The sequence below is a fragment of the Macrobrachium nipponense genome, chromosome 30 (assembly GCF_015104395.2).
Source record: "Macrobrachium nipponense isolate FS-2020 chromosome 30, ASM1510439v2, whole genome shotgun sequence".
NCBI classification, from domain to species: domain Eukaryota; kingdom Metazoa; phylum Arthropoda; class Malacostraca; order Decapoda; family Palaemonidae; genus Macrobrachium; species Macrobrachium nipponense.
Window position 1 is genome coordinate 60,312,828 of NC_087218.1, and position 19,794 is coordinate 60,332,621.

The 19,794-nt window shown below is 40.2% G+C and overlaps 1 protein-coding gene across 1 annotated transcript in view; it reads left to right on the top strand.

Annotated features, from left to right (window-relative positions):
• LOC135202176 (TBC1 domain family member 20-like) overlaps positions 1–19,794 on the top strand; it is a 170,241-nt gene that overhangs the window by 142,053 nt on the left and 8,394 nt on the right. Inside the window, exon 6 of the mRNA XM_064231430.1 lies at positions 11,003–11,112. Within this exon, the coding sequence (XP_064087500.1) occupies positions 11,003–11,112 (110 nt within the window). The remainder of the gene's footprint in view (positions 1–11,002; positions 11,113–19,794) is intronic.

Sequence of the window (19,794 nt, forward strand, 5' to 3'; positions counted from 1 at the left end):
GAATCCCCACCGGTCAGGCGTCCCCTCGGCAGAATCTGTAGCGTCCCAGACTGCCAAGGATCGCCATTGGAAAGGCATCCTGAAAGAGTGCTTTTCGTCATCCGATTCGTCTCCTCGAAGAAGTGGATGGACTTCCGACGAATTGTCGCGTCCGATCAAGAGGAGTTGGAAAGCTCCGACGTTGGACTCGAGCCCGGAATGTTTTCCGGACGATTCTCCCTACGAGAGGAAAAGAGCCAAAAGGACAATATCTCGATCTCCTACACCTTCCAGAGCGCATTCTCCTATTCATGACAAAGAGAAGGAAGAAACAGCGACGGACATCCTACGTAAAATGCAGGAGCAGATTTCCTCTTTAGTAGGAGTATTGAGAAAAGACCTTCCGAGGAAAAAGGACGATTTTCTTCCGGTTAAGAGATCTCGTCCGAAGGGCGTTCCGGACTCCAGACTTATCTCCTCTACTCCTCGTACGAGTACAGAGAGGAATAAAGAAAGAAGGATGAAAACTCATAGAATTGAGACGCAACATACGGACAATGACGAAGAGTGTCCGAGTCGGACAGAACCACCCAGGCTCTCGGCGCCAGAATTGGACTACTCGGACGGGAAAAAGTGTCCTACGCGGACGGCGCCAACCAGACACCATTCGCCAGAAGCGGACAGCCCGGACAGGCAGATATGTCCTATGCGGACAACTATGTTCAAGCGATGCCTGCCTACCGCGGACAGCCGTGGCAAGGCGGACAGCCTGGATAGGAAAAAACGTCGTGCGCAGGCAACTCCGTCCGGGCGCCAGGAGCCAGAAGCGGACAAGACGGACAGGCAGAAGTGTCGTACTGGAATGACACCAGCCAAGCGCCAAGTTCCATATGTGGACAGCTCGGACAGACGACACAGTCCGAGACGGACAGATACGTCCAAGCGCATTGAAAGATTTTCTTCAAAAGAACAATACGGAGAAATCAACCAGGAAGCGTCTCTTTATGATTTGGACCAGGAACGGATTTTTCTGGACAGAGACGAAAGACGTCGCACAGGCGGCCGTCGTCCTGTTCACGATATGTCCGTTTCTGGTGAAAATCTGCCGCAAGCACAGATGTCTCCTGAGAAGAATGCAAAATGTCGCACAGGCGGCCGTCATTCTTGTCAGGAGGGCTTAGATGATTATGGGGTTTTTTCTCAGGATCGGCATTCTCCCGACAGGGACACAAGATGTCGCACAGGCGGCCGTCGACCTTGTCGGGAAGCAGTTGATCCTGCGAAGAGTCCTTCACCTTGCGAGAAGAGACATTCTCCCTCGGCTAATAATGATTCTCCGGTGGAACTTGCATTAGAAGATGTCTCTGACACCGAAGATCAAAAAGCGGCGGGACTATCAGACTACAAAGCGTTGGCTGCGCTTTTACTCCAAGAATTTGGAGATTCATTGAGTCCTGCCGCTCCTCCTTCTCCTCGGTCGCTGTTCACGAGCGCGAAAACCGCAAAGTCGTCCTCCTTCTTGAAGATGCGGCCGACAATTTCCATGAAGAAGGCTTTGCAGTCTTTTGGAAATTGGCTTAACTCCAAGAAGGAGGCGGGAAAGACTGTCTTTACCTGCCCTCCCTCCAGACTTTCTGGGAGGAGGGGTATCTGGTATGAGACAGGCGAAGCAATGGGACTCGCCCTCCCAGCGACTGCAGAGGCAGATTTCTCAACGCTGGTGGACGCGTCAAGGAGACGCTCTCTTTCTTCAGCCAAGACAACTTGGGGAATGTCTGAAATGGACCATCTCCTCAAGGGATTGTTCCATGTCTTGGAATTTTTCAACTTTCTGGACTGGTCCCTTGGGGTGATGGCCAAGAGGACACAAGACAATGAACAACTGAGCCCCGATATCCTTAATAGTATTTTGACTTGTATGGATAAAGCAGTGCAAGACGGATCGGGAGAAGTGGCCTCCCTTTTCGGGGCGGGAATACTTAAGAAAGAGACTCTATTCAGTTCTTTTCTTACGAAAGCTGTCTCTCCGGCACAGAGGTCGTCCCTTCTGTATGCTCCTCTGTCTAACCAGCTTTTCCCTTCCTCAGTTAGTGAAAGATATTTCTCACTCACTTACCGAGAAGGCGACACAGGACCTTCTGGTTCAATCAACCAAAAGGCCGAAGACAGCTGTTCCTGCCACGAAGGGGGAGACACGGGTCCCGAAGCCGCCCTTTCGAGGGAGTTCATCTTCGAGATCCTCCTTTAAGAAGAGAGGAGCAGAAAGAAGAGGTAGGGCTTCTGCCTTTAGACCTACCAAGAAAAGCAAATGAACCTCAAGTCCTCCAAACACCAGTAGGCGCCAGACTACTGAATTTTGCAGAAGAATGGACGTCGAGAGGGGCGGACAACTGGTCCCTCTCAATTGTGAGGAGAGGATATCTCATCCCCTTCAGGGACAGACCTCCCTTGACGTCTATTCCGAGAGAACTGTCGGCGAAGTACGCGGACCCTGTCAAGAGGAAGATCCTTCTGCAAATAGTAGAACAAATGTTGGACAAGGAGGCCATAGAATTAGCACCGGATCCACACTCTCAGGGCTTTTACAATCGACTGTTCCTAGTTCCGAAAGCCTCGGGAGGGTGGAGACCTGTCCTGGATGTGAGCGCACTGAACCGATTCGTAGAGAAACAGAAGTTCTCTATGGAACATCCAAATCGGTGCTAGCGGCTCTGCGTCCAGGAGATTGGATGGCCTCCTTGGATCTACAAGACGCATATTTTCACGTCCCTCTTCATCCGTCATCGAGGAAATATCTACGATTCATGATGCAGGGAAGGGTCTTTCAATTCAGGGCCATGTGCTTCGGCCTGTCTACGGCTCCTCAAGTGTTCACCAACCTTATGAGGAACGTAGCACGGTGGCTTCATCTGGAGGGGGTGAACATATCCCTCTATCTGGACGACTGGCTAATAAGGGCCAAGTCAAAACAACAATGTTTGGAGGACTTAGAAACGACGTTGAATCTCGTTCGCTCACTCGGACTGCTCGTGAACCTCGAGAAGTCTCAGATGGTCCCCAGCCAAGACATTGTCTATCTGGGGATTCAGATGGATTCTCGGGGTTTTCGAGCATTTCCATCGCAAGACAGAATTGGAGAAAATATCAAGCTTCTTAGGGAAAGAACGAAGCTCAGCGAGGGAATGGTTAAGTCTTCTGGGCACCCTTTCGTCGCTGGAGCAGTTCGTTTCCCTAGGGAGGCTCAATCTGAGACCTCTGCAATTTTACCTGCAAAGAATGTGGGACAGAAAGAAAGGGGATCTTTCGGATCAGTTTCCCATTCTTCAAGAAATAAAATTAGACCTGAGGTGGTGGTGGTTAACCCCGCTTCAGAAGAACGAAGGCATATCCCTTGCGATTCGGAACCCTCTCCTAGTGTTGTTTTCCGACGCCTCGGAAACGGGATGGGGAGCAACTCTAGGAAAGAAGGAAGTGTCAGGAACCTGGACAGGAGAACAGGTGTCCTGGCATATAAATGTAAAAGAACTTATGGCAGTTCATCTAGCCTTGAAATACTTCGAGTCGGAGGTCAGAGGCGTGGTAGTCCAGGTAAATTTGGACAATACCACGGCTCTGGCTTACATCCGAAAACAGGGGGGGACTCACTCGCTTACACTATACAAGATAGCGAGAGACCTCTTGATATGGGCAGAGGAACGAGGCACTGTATTGCTGACGAGGTTTGCACAAGGGACAAAAAATGTCAGAGCAGACAGACTCAGCAGGAAGAACCAGGTCCTTCCAACAGAGTGGACCCTACACTCCGAAGTCTGCCGAAAGCTCTGGTCTCTCTGGGGGAAGCCTCAGATAGACCTGTTCGCCACGTTTCTCTCCAGAAGGATAGAAAACTTTTGCTCCATTGTAGAAGATCCAAGAGCAATAGCGATAGATGCTTTTCTCATGGACTGGTCGGGTATAGATGCCTACGCTTTTCCCCCGTTCAAGATTCTGGGGGAAGTGTTAAGAAAGTTCCGTTCATCGGAGGCGACGAAACTGACTCTAATCGCCCCATATTGGCCCGCTCGAGATTGGTTCACAGAGGTACTGGAATGGACGGTGGACTTCCCCAGATCTCTTCCCATGAGGACAGATCTGCTCAAACAACCCCACTTCGAGAGATATCACGGAAACATCCACGCTCTCTCCCTGACTGCCTTTCGACTATCGAAAGACTTGTCAGAGCGAGAGGCTTTTCGCGAAAAGCTGCAAGCGCAATTGCCAGAGCCCGCAGGTCCTCTACTCTGCGGGTCTATCAATCGAAGTGGGAAGTCTTCCGTAGATGGTGTAGGTCGAAGAAGCTGTCCTCTTCCGATACCTCTGTGACCAAAATTGCTGATTTCCTTATCTTCCTTAGAGAGGAATCAAGTTTAGCTGTTTCTACCATAAAAGGTTATAGAAGTATGCTCTCGGCTGTATTTAGAAACAGGGGCCTTAACATAGAAGACAATAAGGATCTCCATGATTTGATAAGATCCTTTGGTACTACAAAGTCTAAATCCTTTATCACTCCAAGTTGGAACCTAGATGTGGTCCTCCAGTTTCTCTCTTCGAATACTTTCGAACCACCTGATAAGGCATCCTTTAGGGACCTCTCGAGGAAGTGCATTTTTCTCTTGACCCTCGCGACGGCCAAGAGGGTCAGTGAGATACATGCATTAGACTCTCGGGTAGGTTTTAGAGGAGATTCTGCTGTTGTCTCTTTCCAACCTTTGTTTTTTGGCCAAGAATGAGAATCCTTCTAAGCCTTGGCCCAGAAGTTTTGAAATCAAGGGCCTCTCTCCCCTTGTGGGTAGAGAAACAGAACGGTCTCTCTGTCCGGTCAGAGCACTGAAGTTTTATCTGAAGAGAAAGAGTCAACTTCAAGGTTGTAATCAGAGCCTATGGTGCGCGGTAAGGAACCCGAAGAGGCAAATGTCGAAGAACGCATTAGCATTCTTCGTAAGAAATGTGATAACGGAGGCTCACATGAAATGCCAAGAGGAAACATTTAAGCTGCTTAGGGTTAGAGCACACGAAGTCCGTGCAATTGCAACTTCCCTAGCCTTTAATAGAAATATGTCAATGAAAGACATATTAGCAGCAACATATTGGAGATGCAACTCGGTATTTGCCTCCCACTACTTAAAAGACGTCAGAGTGACTTATGAAAAGTGTTTTTCTCTTGGACCTTATGTATCAGCGGATACCGTGCTGGGACAGGGAGCTGGTACTGATCCTTAAATAATATTGTTTTTAACTAAAGATTGTTTGGTTTTGAGTTTTTTATGGTCGTTTGAAAGGATGTTGGGGGGATAACTCCTTTCAATCGTAGTACTAACCCCGGTATTAGGATCAGGTGATCGGGATCGGTGTTATGCTCCTTAATGATGCCATATGGCATGGTGTTTTGTCATGTAAGTGGATAGGACCCCATTGACAAAGATCCTTTGGTTCTGTCGAGTAAGTGGATAAGACCCCATTGACAGACCATCAAGAATTCTTAGCATGAGGTCACTACCTCGCTGAGGCTCTTGAGGCGATGTAAGCTCCTAGGCAGTAGCCATGAAGTCTTTCGCCGACACAGGTAGGAACCAAGGGTTTCTTATATTTTTGTACCTACAACGTATGTTGTTCCCTGTCTATTCAGTAATTAGCTGTCTCTTACCCTCCGCCAAAGGTGCCAATTAGCTAAGTATATATCTGCCAGGGAAGTTGAATGTATAAAAATGATATTGTCATGATACAATAAAGTTTTATACATACTTACCTGGCAGATATATACTATTAAATGGCCCACCCAGCCTCCCCTCAGGAGACAGGTGGAAGAGCAAATCTGTTTTAGAAAATGGGATGGTTCCTAGTTCTGCCACCCAGCAGCAGTGGCGGTAGATCACCTGACCTACCTGTAGCGAGTGCCGCGAAATTCGAATTTCTGTCGGGGACGACGGAGTCTATAGCTAAGTATATATCTGCCAGGTAAGTATGTATAAAACTTTATTATATCATGACAATATCATTTTCAATGTTTATTTATTAGCAACAATAATTACGCCTACACCTTACAGTATATACTACATACCTAGCCTAGCCTATGGCGCTCAGTCAACCATCGTATTATGGCCGAATTGGGCGTACGTATGGCAGTTATTTTACTACTGTTTATATTTAAAAATGAAAAAAGTGCATTGAATGGTATGTTATTTAACACTGAACGTATTTCATTGTAAATTTTGTGTATTTATGGGTAATGATATAAAAAGGCAAGGTTAGGGTAATAACTGGTGGTCAAGAACGGATTAATACATTTTCAGTTATTTCTTGTAGGAAAAATTAATTTAGATCTCGATAAAATTGCATCTCGTTGATGGTTCTGGAACAAATTAACATCAAGGTCTGGGGCTCTACTGTACATTTATGATCAAAAATTAGTTACTGTACTGATTATAGTACCATACTGCAACATTATTGTAATCACATCAAAATAAAGTGATCAATGCTTATGTTTACTGTAAACTTTTAGTGTATCTTTGTCTTTTGAAAAATGTTTTCCGCCGGGAATTATTCCTTGAATGGGCATTTTATTCTGAAGATATGCCCATAACATATAAGAGAGGCTTTTTATTATGAAGATATGCCAATAGCATATAAGAGAGGCTTTTTATTATGAAGATATGCCAATAATATATAAGGTAAAAAATGGTTTGATTACATTTACGCTTCGTCGCCAATCACAAAGAACGATACTGTGATAATCTACGACAATTATTGTTTGTATGACTGCACTGGTCTGAGAAGTTATTTACTACCGTAATAATAATGAATTTCGAATTAAACATTAATGTTATCCTCAGTATTACTTCTATCGAAATTACACGACTATTAAAATTTCTGAAGGGCTACTAAACAATAAATGTTGCTGTGAATGAAATCATATAATTGGATAGTTACATTTTGTTTCCTTGCCACTCAGTGTTGAAGGTTGATTTCATTGATATGGAATTGTTCCTTGAATAGACTATTTATTACGGAGATATGTCAATAATATACTATAAGGTGGAAATGGTTTTATTACTTTTATTGTCTGTTTTTATAATGTAAATCTTTTCATATATGTCGATGGTTATCACACCACGGCCAAGGCCTAGCCTACCGATAAACATCATTACGCAACACGTACAAATCAGCAATTCATACCTGTGATATAGACTGAGAAGCAGTCCAATGAAAAAACCGTGGCTAACTAATCCCGCAACTGCTGATCCGTGACTAAGGGATGACCCACTGTATGTACTTACTCAGTAATTACATAGCTAATAGTTTCACTCTTTCCGCACTTATATTTTGAAACCCATGGGTCATGCTAGACTGTTTGGGGTTAGACAAATAACCCCTGCCCACCTTTGGGGGGAATGAGAGTTACAACGTAGCAAAGAGCTTCAATTTGTTTCTGCCGACTGATGGGTGAAGTCCTGTAGTTGGCTGCAGTTAAATTTTTGGAATTCGGACTTTTGTGATTGTTCAATATCGCATCAGTTGGTGAAGTACACTTTTTTGGTTGCCTTTCAGCATATTTAGCTTATGATATGGGTTTTTGAAACCATATTAGCTGATTTAGACTTGAAGTTTTTCTTTTGTATTCCCAAATTTGACTTCTCAAGATTTCTGACACTAGTATTTCTTCTTTTAAGTGTTGCAGAACAGGTTGTAATACTTGTTTAACTAAGAACACTTACAACTCTCATACAAAATGTGTGACTTATAGAGGACAGAATTACTCTAGTGATTTAAGATATCAAGAATGTGCTGATTGGGACAGTAATAAATGGAGAAACTAGACTCTCACTTGAAAAAATTGTCTGGGAACTAAAAGAGAAAAGCTTTGTCTAGTTAGGAATTGTCTTTAGCTAAATCTGACTCTGATGTTCCTTTGATGCCCTTATCTGTCCCATCACTGCCTTTGCCCAGATCCCAAGTTTCCCAACCCAACACCATAACCAATCTCAATTGCAAAATAGATAAACAGTTTGAATGGTTGTAGAAGCGATTGCACAGTTAGCATCATCGGTGAAGATACCTATGGAAAAGAAAGGTGATTTATAGTGCCCGGTAATGCCCAGTGCTAGTGAAGTTTTTGTGGAGGAGGTCGCTGCTCTGCCTGCCGATTCTCCTAGGCCAAAGTCCCTGACATACTCCCCCAAACCTAGGAGGAGTGAAACTGGGAGTCTAAGGGAGGTCGGTGGGATCTGCCCCCAGCTAGTTGCCCCCTCTGTTCAACCTGTTGAAGAATCCGGATTGCAACTAGAGCGCATTCGAAAGGATTTTAAGTGATTTCCATAAGATGATGTTGAATTCGGAAGGTGTGTCTCCAGGCACCATGGCTGCTTTGTGGAGAAATTGTGCCCTTTGAAAAGAAGAGCAGTGGATGTGCGTCATTCTTCCTGTCCCTTGTAAGGAAACAAGAGCAACCTTCATGTAGTCACTGGGATAGTCTGGAGCGCTTTTCATTGGACAACCTTTCTTCAGGAGACTGTCCCCAGGCACCGAAATGCCAGTCTTTTCATAATGGCTCTTTGTCCTCCATGGATAAGAAGCTTTCTTTTAAAGAATGTAAACATCCAGTGGATCAGACAGTAGCACCACAACTCCCAAAGGCTCCCATTAATGATGTACCACAAGAGTCTCGGGTGATAAGACACTTAACTGGCACCCGAGTCCCTGGTTATGCTGGCAGCGGAACTGGTGCCCACTCCCAGCAGTCTCAGCATATCCAAGTGACCGCTCAGACAGCTCAAGTTCAGGATATATCAGCGCTTTCGGTTACTCTGATAGCATTTTGAAACTTAACAAGCTGCTTTTGACTCTTCAAGACTCTCTGGATTTGGCTTTATCTCCAATTTCCTCTGAAGAAGAAGAAGAAACAGACACTCCCCCTACAACCTAGACCTCGTTTTCTCTCCAACAGCACCTCCCTTACCTTCTTTTTTAATGGAGGCCCATTCGACTAGCTATGCGAGACTTCCTAAATTGGTTCTCTCTTCTTTGGCAAAAAAAGCCTTTGGTGAAATTGGTGAATGGCTGTCAATGAAGAAGGAACGAGGTAAAGCTGCCACAGGAGAAGCTCCTTCTCAGGAAGTGTCTGCCTCCTCCCAGGGGAACTTTTCTGGACTTGTGGATTCAGCTAGAAGGTCAGCCTTTAATGCGACCTTGATTATGTTTTCAGCTGCTGATTTAGCTCATCTACTTAAAAATATTTTGAAGGTATTTGAGGTGATGAGTTTTCTGGATTGGTTGTTAGCCGCCCTGGCTAGGAAGTTTATGGAATGCACAGTGCTCCCACAGAATTTCTCTTCAGATTGGTTGGGAGTGCTTTTCTGTATAGATAAAAGCATCAGGGATACCTCCCATGAATTAGCTTCTCTTTATACAATGCAAATTTCTTGAGAAGCAAGACCTTTGGTGCTCTTTCATGGCCAATGGAGGAACACCAGTCCAAAGATCAGCTTTACTTTTATCTCCTTTGGTATAGCCTCCGACATGCAGAAAAAGAAGAGCACATAAGATATTTTATCTTGGTCTTCTAGGCCCCCAAAAGAGCCAACTGTGTTCAGTTGTAGGTCATCGGAACTGTCCCAGACAAATCAGTTTCTGAGCGTAAGACAAAGGACAAGTTTTAGACCAAGAGCTAATGCCTGCTTTACCCGGAGAAGTATCAAGAAATCATCATCTAGATCAGCAATTCCCAACTGGTTCTTCATGCCATCATCATGGGTTCCACAAGAAGTGTTGAAATAAATATATATTGCAAATAACACTGATGTATGTATATGCCCTGAGCTGAAATAAAGGATATTTTATATACAGTAACACCCCAAACTTACACGAGGTTAGGTTCCAGACCCTCTCGCGCAATGGGAAGTTTCACGTAAGTTTGGCACGGTCTCTGAAATTGCTAATAAATGCTTATTTCTAGAGTTTGAACACTAAAAATTACCCTAATCATGCTCCCTAACTATTAGGCTAACTTTTAAATGAAATTAGTTACTGTAATTTCATTTAAAAGATGCCTTGAATCCAGGTCTCTTCTTTCCATTTTACCATTACCAACTCTGGACAGCCCATGCTATGGTCGCACTTGATTGGCAGATGCAGAAGAGCTGCACATGCAGTCAAACACCTGTCCAGTCTTATGTTTGATAATGTGTTCTCTCCAGCTCCTTTAGTGGTGGGGGAGGGGTAGTCCTTGAACATTATCATCCATTTGTTGATGATGATATTTCCACCTGCCAACTTTTATTTCCTGTTGTTGTTGGTGTGTGTGTATTTTTTTTCTTTTATACATTGGAAAGACAAGATATCCCTGGCCTTATCTTTGCGTGTGGTGAAATAAATGGGCACATAGCCCTATCAGCTTTTACCTTCCATGCCAGGCTGTATAGGAGGTTAATGCATCAGCTCTTCCTTGCTCATGTACATGACTGAATCCAACAGTTCTGTGCAGGTGTTTTAACTATCCCTCCAGTCTTGCACTATAAGTGCAGACTTACAGGGTGTGGCAGAGGGTCACACCTCACATGTCCGTCTAACTTTTGAATTTTACTAGGCAATCCTGAGGGATTATCCTCCCACCATAGGAGTAATTCTTCTATTTGAAAGTTGATGGTTTGTAAGAACAAATAGCAAATTTTGGATAATTTGTAGGTTTTCTAGCTTTACAAAACCAACCTTTTTACCATAATTCCAGATAAACTAACTTATAGTATTTATTACTGAAAGAAAAGGTAATGGGTTTCAGACAGATGAGTGGGGAGTTCCCTGCATTTACCAACTTGCAACAAATTAACCACTTTGTTACTAAGTGTCAACAATTGTTTCCTTGTTATGAAGCTGCAACAACTGTATCTTGAATTTGCTATACATTTTGAAAATTAAGTTTGATTATTTCACTTTCATGAAGTTTTTGTTGATTATTTCATCTTCATGAAGCTTTTGCCTTGTTTATTTTTAGGTTCCAGATACCTTGCCTTTTGAAGAAATCTTGATTGAGGCAAATGAATTGCATAATTTATATCCTCCAAACACATTACAGGAAGAAGTGGATGAATTTATCAAGAAAAAGTAAGTATTACAGTAATTTCTTCTCAGTAAAAATTTGAGTTGTCTTTTTCTGGTAATCATTTATGTGAATAATTGTATTGCATATATTATTATTATTATTATTATTATTATTATTATTATTATTATTATTATTATTATTTGAAGGTAGGAGACCCTCTCTCAAACATGTTTTGCAGCATCAGTGGAATTGATTTTATATATGGTCTTTTCAATTCTTCTTATTATTCTCTTCTCATCAGGGCTGATATTTGCTAATAGCTGGCCGATGTTCATATCTTGGTTAAAGAAATGTTTTCTAGAAATACTAATTTATTGATATGATAACAAAAGTGGTTAACAAATCTTAGTCTAAGGCCCTGATGAGAAGAGAATAATAAGAAGAATTGAAAAGACCATTTATAAAATTAATTCCACAGATGCTGCCATCATCTCAAAACATATTATTATTATTATTATTATTATTATTATTATTATTATTATTATTATTATTATTTAGTTGTAATGAGACCACCGATTCACATTTCTAGACTCTTAGGGCTTAACTAAGTTAAAGAAGTTGTACAGCTAAGTGGAAAGAGGCCAGATTATGAAAGGATTAAAATTAAAATGCAGAAAGCAACACATCTAAGGCTAACCATACACTGCAAAGAACCTTTTGTTCTTTATATAGTGTGCCATGCAAGGGCACACTAGTCAGTACCCCGCTATGGGATCATTTTCTTGCATTATACGTGAAATTGTGCTGAAATGTTGAGGGTTCATTATAATCATAGATATAGTATATTATTGTCAGGGTTGACATTCATCCTAAATTTTGCATGACTGCATGTATTAAACCTCTCTTTGTGACATATGGGCAATTGCTTTGCTCAGTGCATTCATTGTATGGTTACATTTATTTTTACTGTTGATTTTGTATTATCTGGTTATTTATTATTTGTGCAAATGCTTTTCTTATTCAAAGGTCTTTTTGTATGAGTTTTGTTTGCAGTCTACTTTTATTTGTGCAAATGATTTTGTTATTCACAGTTCTTTTTTTATATGAGCTTGTTTACAATCTACTTGTATGCAGTGCCTTGTATAAATAAGCTAATTTAAACATAGATTCTGTTCATCAGAGACAAAGTTAACATTTTGCATTACAGTACAGGGCTTGTATGCCTCATGCAATTTTGACAATCATTTCAGCAGAAACAGTTACAAGAACCATACTTCTTGCTGTTTTGTGTTGTAGGAGAGTGTAAGGCATGTTGTAGTACATAATCTAATAGTATTGTTAATACAAGGGCTCTTTTGACAGTTATTTGTGTGAGTGTAAATTTCTTATGCAGAACTGAACATGAATGGAGACTTAGTATTTACATCCTTCAGAAGGTGTATAGAACTGAAGGGTCAAATTAACAAACAAAAATTTATAATGGTGATTTTCTTTGGAGCTAATATTTCAGGACTGGCTTATCTATATTAGATCTTTGATTGTTAAGTAATTCGTAGAGAGATTCAACCTTGTGTCATTGGCATTATGTTGATCAAGCAAATACCTTACCCATTAGGAGTGTAAATGGTTCCAAATAACTATATTTTGGGGGAGAGAAGTCATGGGAGTATGAAGGAGCCTTGGTGCTCTTACCTTGAGTGTGAGGAAAGCTTTTGCAACTTGAACAAATGGTAGTAGATATCTGTGAATCCTCACATTTATTTATGTTAGACTTGTTTGAGAAAGGAAGGATTTCTTTTGTGATGTATAGGTTGGATATTTAGTGTTGTAGATCCAGAATATAATCTGTTTTCTGATATAGTCACAATAAATGCAGTGAATGAATTTAATGTGCTGAGAATCCAGAATGATCCATGGCGTAGAGGCAGGTACAGGCAGCCGGTGGTTACTGTCGCCATCGGTTAGTGGCGTTTCAGTTTTACGGTGCCTGTTAAATATACAGTCATACCCCTACCTACGAAAGTCCCTATGTACGAAAAATCCAGGTTACGAAGGCAAAGATGAAGATTTTTTTGCTTCTGTGTACAAAAATAATTCAGGTTGCGAAAGAGTGTTACTGTAAGGTCCGAGATTTGCCCAGGCCGCCAAAAACAATTTTAAGACTTGCGCACCGCCAACTCAGTAGACTCGCCACCATCCTCTCGCTCTCCCATTGGTTCCTGATGCTAGCTACCACCATAAGATCTTGCTCTCCTATTGGTCGGCATCTATCCCATTATGCATCTACATAAGGGAGTTCCTCGACCATTTTGTTTCGGCAGCATTATCGTACACACATGGAATTTGTTCATTCACATAGATTTCGTTCATTAATCAATCTAGTCCAAAAAACTAGAAATATATTTCATTTTACATATACAGTATATCACTTTACCTGGGTTCAAGTAATCAATATGTCTGTACACTGAACTCAATGCCTTGCCCTTTAACACCAGGGACTTCAGTACATTCACCATAAACATGTATATATAGGTTTTCTCAAAATTGAAAATAATATCCAAATTAGATTGTATTATATATTGATATAATAGTTCCCTTTATATTACACTTGCCAATTAGGTTATGCTTCAAATCACAGTCATTTTAAAGAACCATGAATATGAAGGGGGAGGATTTTCACACCTATAAAAAAATAAATGAATATAAAAAATAAACTTAAAAAAATAGTAACAATTCAATAAAATGAGCAAAAATAATTTACTTTTAAAAATAAATCAGTGCTAAATTTTTGTACACAAGCTGACTAAGTTTCTATAAAAACAAACCTACCACATTCCCCTTTAACAGAGACGGTAAACTTTTTTTACCCTTCTCACATAAAAACCTCTCCTTGCTATCCATTCATACTCCCTCACTGGACCTTGACTTCTTGTCCACGGTCTTTGTCGTTCAGATTCACCTTCAGTTACTCTCTGCTCTACTTCTGGACTTGGACCACTCAAACTTCCTGGGCTTGAAGTTGTTCTATCTCTCCTTAACCCTTAAACGCCGAAGTGGTAAAAATAAAAAACTCCCCCGAATGCCGGAGCCGATTTTGAGTGAGCGCGGAAGCGGAAAAAATATTTTTTTCAAAAAATCACAGCGCGCTTAGATTTGAAGATTAAGAGTTCATTTTCGGCTCCTTTTTTTGTCATTGCCTGAAGTTTAGTATGCAATCATCAGAAATGAAAAATAATATCATTATCATATGTAAATAATGGGATATATGGTAGCGAAAAAAAAAAGATTCATACATAATTGTATTAAAATCACGCTGTGCAAAAAACGGTAAAAGCTAACGAGTTTCTTTTTTTTTTCGTTGTATTGTACACTACATTGCAATCATTTTGATATATAATACATTGTAAAACAATAAAAGCAACACCGGAAAAATATTATCACAAAATGATGTACGAATTCGTAGCGCGCGGACGTAAAAAAATGTTTTTTTCAAAAATTCACCTTAAATCTAAATATTGTTCTAGAGACTTCTAATTTGTTTCAAAATGAATACAAATGATTGAATATTACGATAATGTAAGTTTTAGCTTACAATTGCAGTTTTCGACCATTTCCGACGAGTTAAAAATGACCAAATGTCGAAATTTTTTTATAATTTTTTTTGTGTGCAATTATTTCGGAAATTAGAAAAGCTACAACCTTCAAATATTTTTCCTTTTATTCTACATGAAATTGCGCACATTTTCATATATAAAACTCTATGAAATGCCTAATATGAAACGGAGCAAATTTTCGATGTACGCAATTCGGAGATTTATGGCGGAGAATCCGCGCGCGGAGGGAAGGAAAGTTTTTTTCATAAATTCACCATAAATCGAAATATTGTGCTAGAGACTTCCAATTTGTTGCAAAATGAAGGTAAATGATTGAATATTACTAAAATATAAGAGTTTTAGCTTACAATTGCGTTTTTTGACCCTTTCGGTAGAGTCAAATTTGACCGAACGTGGTTTTTTTTTCTATTTATCGTGATTTATATGCAAATATTTCGAAAATGAGAAAAGCTACAACCTTCAATTATTTTTTGTTGTATTCTACATGAAATTGCGCACATTTTCATATATAAAACTTTATGTAACAGCTAATTTAAAATGGTGCAAACATTACCACAATTGCACGTATGATTTTTTCGGAAGAGTTACCGCGCGGACGTAAGGAAAATGTTATTTTTTCATAAATTCACCATAAATCGAAATATTGTGCTAGAGACTTCCAATTTGTTACAAAATGAAGGTAAATGATTGAATATTACTAAAATATAAGAGTTTTAGCTTACAATTGCGTTTTTCGACCATTTCGGTAGAGTCAAAATTGACCGAAGGTTGAAAATTTGTCACTTATCATTTTTTATATGAAAATATTTCAAAACTTATAAAAGCTACAACCATGGGTTGTTTTTAGTTGTATTGTGCATGAAATTGCGCACATTTCCGTATATAAAACTTTATGTAACGGCTAATTTTAAAATGGTGCAAACATTACCACAATCGCATTTATGATTTTTTTCGGAAGTTACCGTTTACCCCGCGACGGACGTAAGGAAAAAGTTTTTTCATAAATTCACCATAAATCGAAATATTGTGCTAGAGACTTCCAATTTGTTGCAAAATTAAGGTAAATAGATGAATATTACTACAATATAAGCGTTTTAGCTTACAATTGCGTTTTTCGACCATTTCGGTAGAGTCAAAGTTGACCGAAGGTTGAAATTTTGGCACTTATCGTTATTTATATGGAAATATTTCAAAACTGATAAAAGCTACAATCATGAGTATTTTTTTGTTGTATTCTAAATAAAATTGCGCACATTTTCATATTATATAATACTTCATGTAACGGATAATTTAAAACGGTGCAAAAATTATGTCAAAGTGACGAAATAATTTTTGAGATGTGTCACTGATACTTTTTAGTGCAATAAGAAAGAAATTCGCGCTTGCGCACCTGCGTAACGATTGTAAACAAAACAACGCCTTGATCCGTGAACTCCCAGCATCCCCCAAGGCGCGTGATTCAAAAGTTTTCAGCTGGTAAGCCTATAAGTATTTTTCCGCGAATTTTTAAAAAAACTTTTTTGAGTCGACGTATGGTACGTCCATTCGGCAATCGGGGGAGATTTTGACTCGACGTTTAATACGTCCATTCGGCGTTTAAGGGTTAATACCCAACAATACACTCAACACTTCTTTCCTCACTCTTTTCCACCACTCTCATCCTCCGGTCCAGCCACACTTCCAGCCACTCTTTGTTCACATTTACTCCTACATTCACCTTCTCCACTTCTTCAGTTAATGGAAAACCACAGGTACTGTATGTATCTTCAATATCAGTTAACTCTAGCCCCTCTATCAAATTACTCCTTTCTTCAACATTTGTCCTAGTAGCTATTAAATCAATCCCTTCTGCATCCCAAACAAATCCTTCAAAATCATATTTGCCACATACCGAACTTTCCTCAAATAACCGAGCTAAAGTGTTCTCTCCAATTCCAGTTTATGATTCCTTTACAGACTCCCTTTTTCTGACGTTTCTTCCTTTTTGTATCACTACTTGTTTTACTTCCCCAGAAACTATCCTCCTCTTCATCAACAACTTCCTTGATTTTCTGTCTTGCCAAGACTTGTATTATAGGATGTATTTTTTAATATTCTGGCAGTTCTCTTCCTCCACTTCATCAACTGATAATGATGTGCTTCTTTTTCCTCTTTTTCTCCCTTTTCATTTTCATGCTCTATTACTCAACAATTTCACCAAACCCTTCTTACTACATATGGTCCTTCATATTTGTCCCGCATTTTATTTACTGTTCATCTACCTTTTTCAGTTACTATCCTTAACACTTTATCCCCAATCTTGTAACTCAAATCTTTCATTAGCTTCCCTCTACATCTCCCGCTCCTCCTCAGTTAAACTTAATCTTGCTTTTACAATTCTTTCATAATTCATTATATATTCGCTCAGAGATATGCCAGTGTTTTTATGTACTATGTTATAAACTGAGACAACCTTGCCTAACCACAAATCCCATTCTCTGTTTCAGTCATCATTCATAACAGTTCACTCAAAGTTCTAATAGTTCTCTCTGCTAACCCACTAGCCCTAGGCATGTAAGGAGTTGTCATTACATACTCTATACCCCTTTCTCTCAACATTTGTTCAAACAGTCTTCCAACAAACTCAGGCCCATTGTCACTCAACATTCACACAGGCCATTTTACAGTCACTCAACATTTGCAGAGGCCTTTTCACAAACACACAGGTAACAAACTTTTACTGACCACCCTTGTTTATTCTTCACAGATACTCAACTCAGATACTTACCTTTGTGATCCACCATCACTACTGCTCCTACATTCCTTCTTGCAGTTAGCAGGAAGGAAACACAATCAATTGCCACTAACTCAAATGCTTCTTTCATACTTAACTTCAGTACAGGAGGGCTCACATGTATTCTGATACTTTCCTCTCTGACACTCTTCACGTGTAGTCTGCACAAATTCTCCTGAAATATAGCGAAAACATCCTGTCTTTCATACACTCCACCAAGTTAAACCTCCCCATATGGCCAGTCGTATCTATGCATCATGTACAGTACTAACTTAAACATTCTTGTAGCACCACTTCCAAAAACACAGGCACATACACCAACTCACCCAACCACTCTCCCAAAAGTAGACTATGCCTTCACACAAGACAAACCTATCAGCAAACCTCTTGTAGTCTCTCTAGACTGACGGCCATAACCTTAACGGTATTCCCTTTCTCACACAGGCTCTCAACTTGCTAAGAGAAAAACATCCTCACTGTATTCTTTCTACATATTCCAAAGTCAGCAACTTGCTGTTATTCCCACTAACTTCTAGCACATCTTCATTTTCACTCTAACTAATACTAACCAACCCCACAAACTTAGCCATACAGATCGACTCATTCTGTATCTTGGCTACTACTAACTCTTTCTTCAACAACAATCCTTTCCTCACATTCACAGACAACTTATTCTTTCTCAAACAATTTATTCCAAACGGGAAACAACAAGGCATTTGTTTGTTTCCTAACACCACAAACCTACACTACCTCCAATTTTCCTAATTTACATCCTGAAATCCTTCGTGTTATCCCTTCTATTAGGATATTTACAGTTCTTTTAATAACCCAACTCATCCGTTCTATATCCTTAACAACTTGTTTGGTTACTAAAGAAATCTGTGCCTCTGTATCGACTGATCCACAATACTGACCATGGTTTTCACTAACCCCTACTGTCATTTTATCTCTTCTATCATGTTCACACTGATATCAAACAAACTTCTTTTTCATCTTCCCCCTGGTCTTCTACTACTAACAGTGCAGAAGGTTCTGCTTTCCCAATGCTTTCTTCCTCCATACACTCCCTTTCATAATTTGTCCTCTCAGCAACCCAGTTGTAGTGCACCCCACTGAAGCACTGCAAATGCAACACGCAGTCATCTTCTTTCATTCCTTCTTTACGTTACAACATGGGTTTGTTGCCACCAAAGTGTACATACACTACCACTTCATACTTCTTACTTACTGCAGTCAGCACCCCTTGGAACAGAGCTGCTCCCGGACTCATCATCGCTTTAAACTCCTCATAATACTGGCTCATGTTCTTCAACCCCAACATCCAGGCATCTTACAGACTTCATCTATCACTTCTGCTCAGAGATCATTTATACTTGCAGGCACTCTCACTTTCAATCTGTCACTTGCTAAATTTTTCAATCTGTCCACACGCTTTCGAACAAAGAATCTCCACCTCCCATATTTTCAAGGGCAACCACTAACCATTTGGCAGATTATCAGGATTTATATCCCCTATTTTCTCTATAGTTAGCTCACCAGGCAACCTGTACATCACATCTGTGATGACATTTCTTTTCCCCAGGATGTACTCTACTACAAAATCAAAATCACTCAAATCTTCCAACAATCTCACAGTCCTTCCATCCACATTTTTCATTCTTTGCAAACACACAAGCGGCTGATGATCCATTCTTACTACAAATTTCACCCCCATACAAGAATGGTCTCAAAACTTTTACACAAAATCTCTGCTACCAACTAATTCAATCACTGAAAACTTTCTTTTGCCCACGCTAAAGGCCATAGACATATAAGCTAACACTCTCTCTGTTAACTCCATTCGCCACTGTTCTTGCTTAAGACATCCTTCCATTGACGTACCACTACCTTTGGTATAAACTTCTAACTTACTTGCATTTGGACTATAGTCTGGATATACCTACTCCACATCTTTTACTACCTCCTCTTTAAATCTTCCAAATGCTTTTATCATTCTTTCTTCCCATTTCAGCATGGTGCTCTTTTTACATCCAGTCCATTCTGTCAACGGCTTAGATACATATGCTTGAACAATCTTTAGCTTATTTCCTGTCAAACTTGAACAATCCTAAAAATGCATGCTACTCAAATACTGTCCTCAGTGATGGAAAATCTCATATCTTCCTTCAAACTTTTCTGACTTTCTTAAACCCAACACACTCACCATATGCCCCAACAATTCGACTTCTTCCAACTTTCATAACACAGCATTCACCAACCTTTTATGCTCTTTCTCTGTCTTATTTACAGCCAAAATATCCAGAAGTGTAATATTTTTGGGACATGGAAAATGCAGTTATTGGCCAGGAATCTTTGGC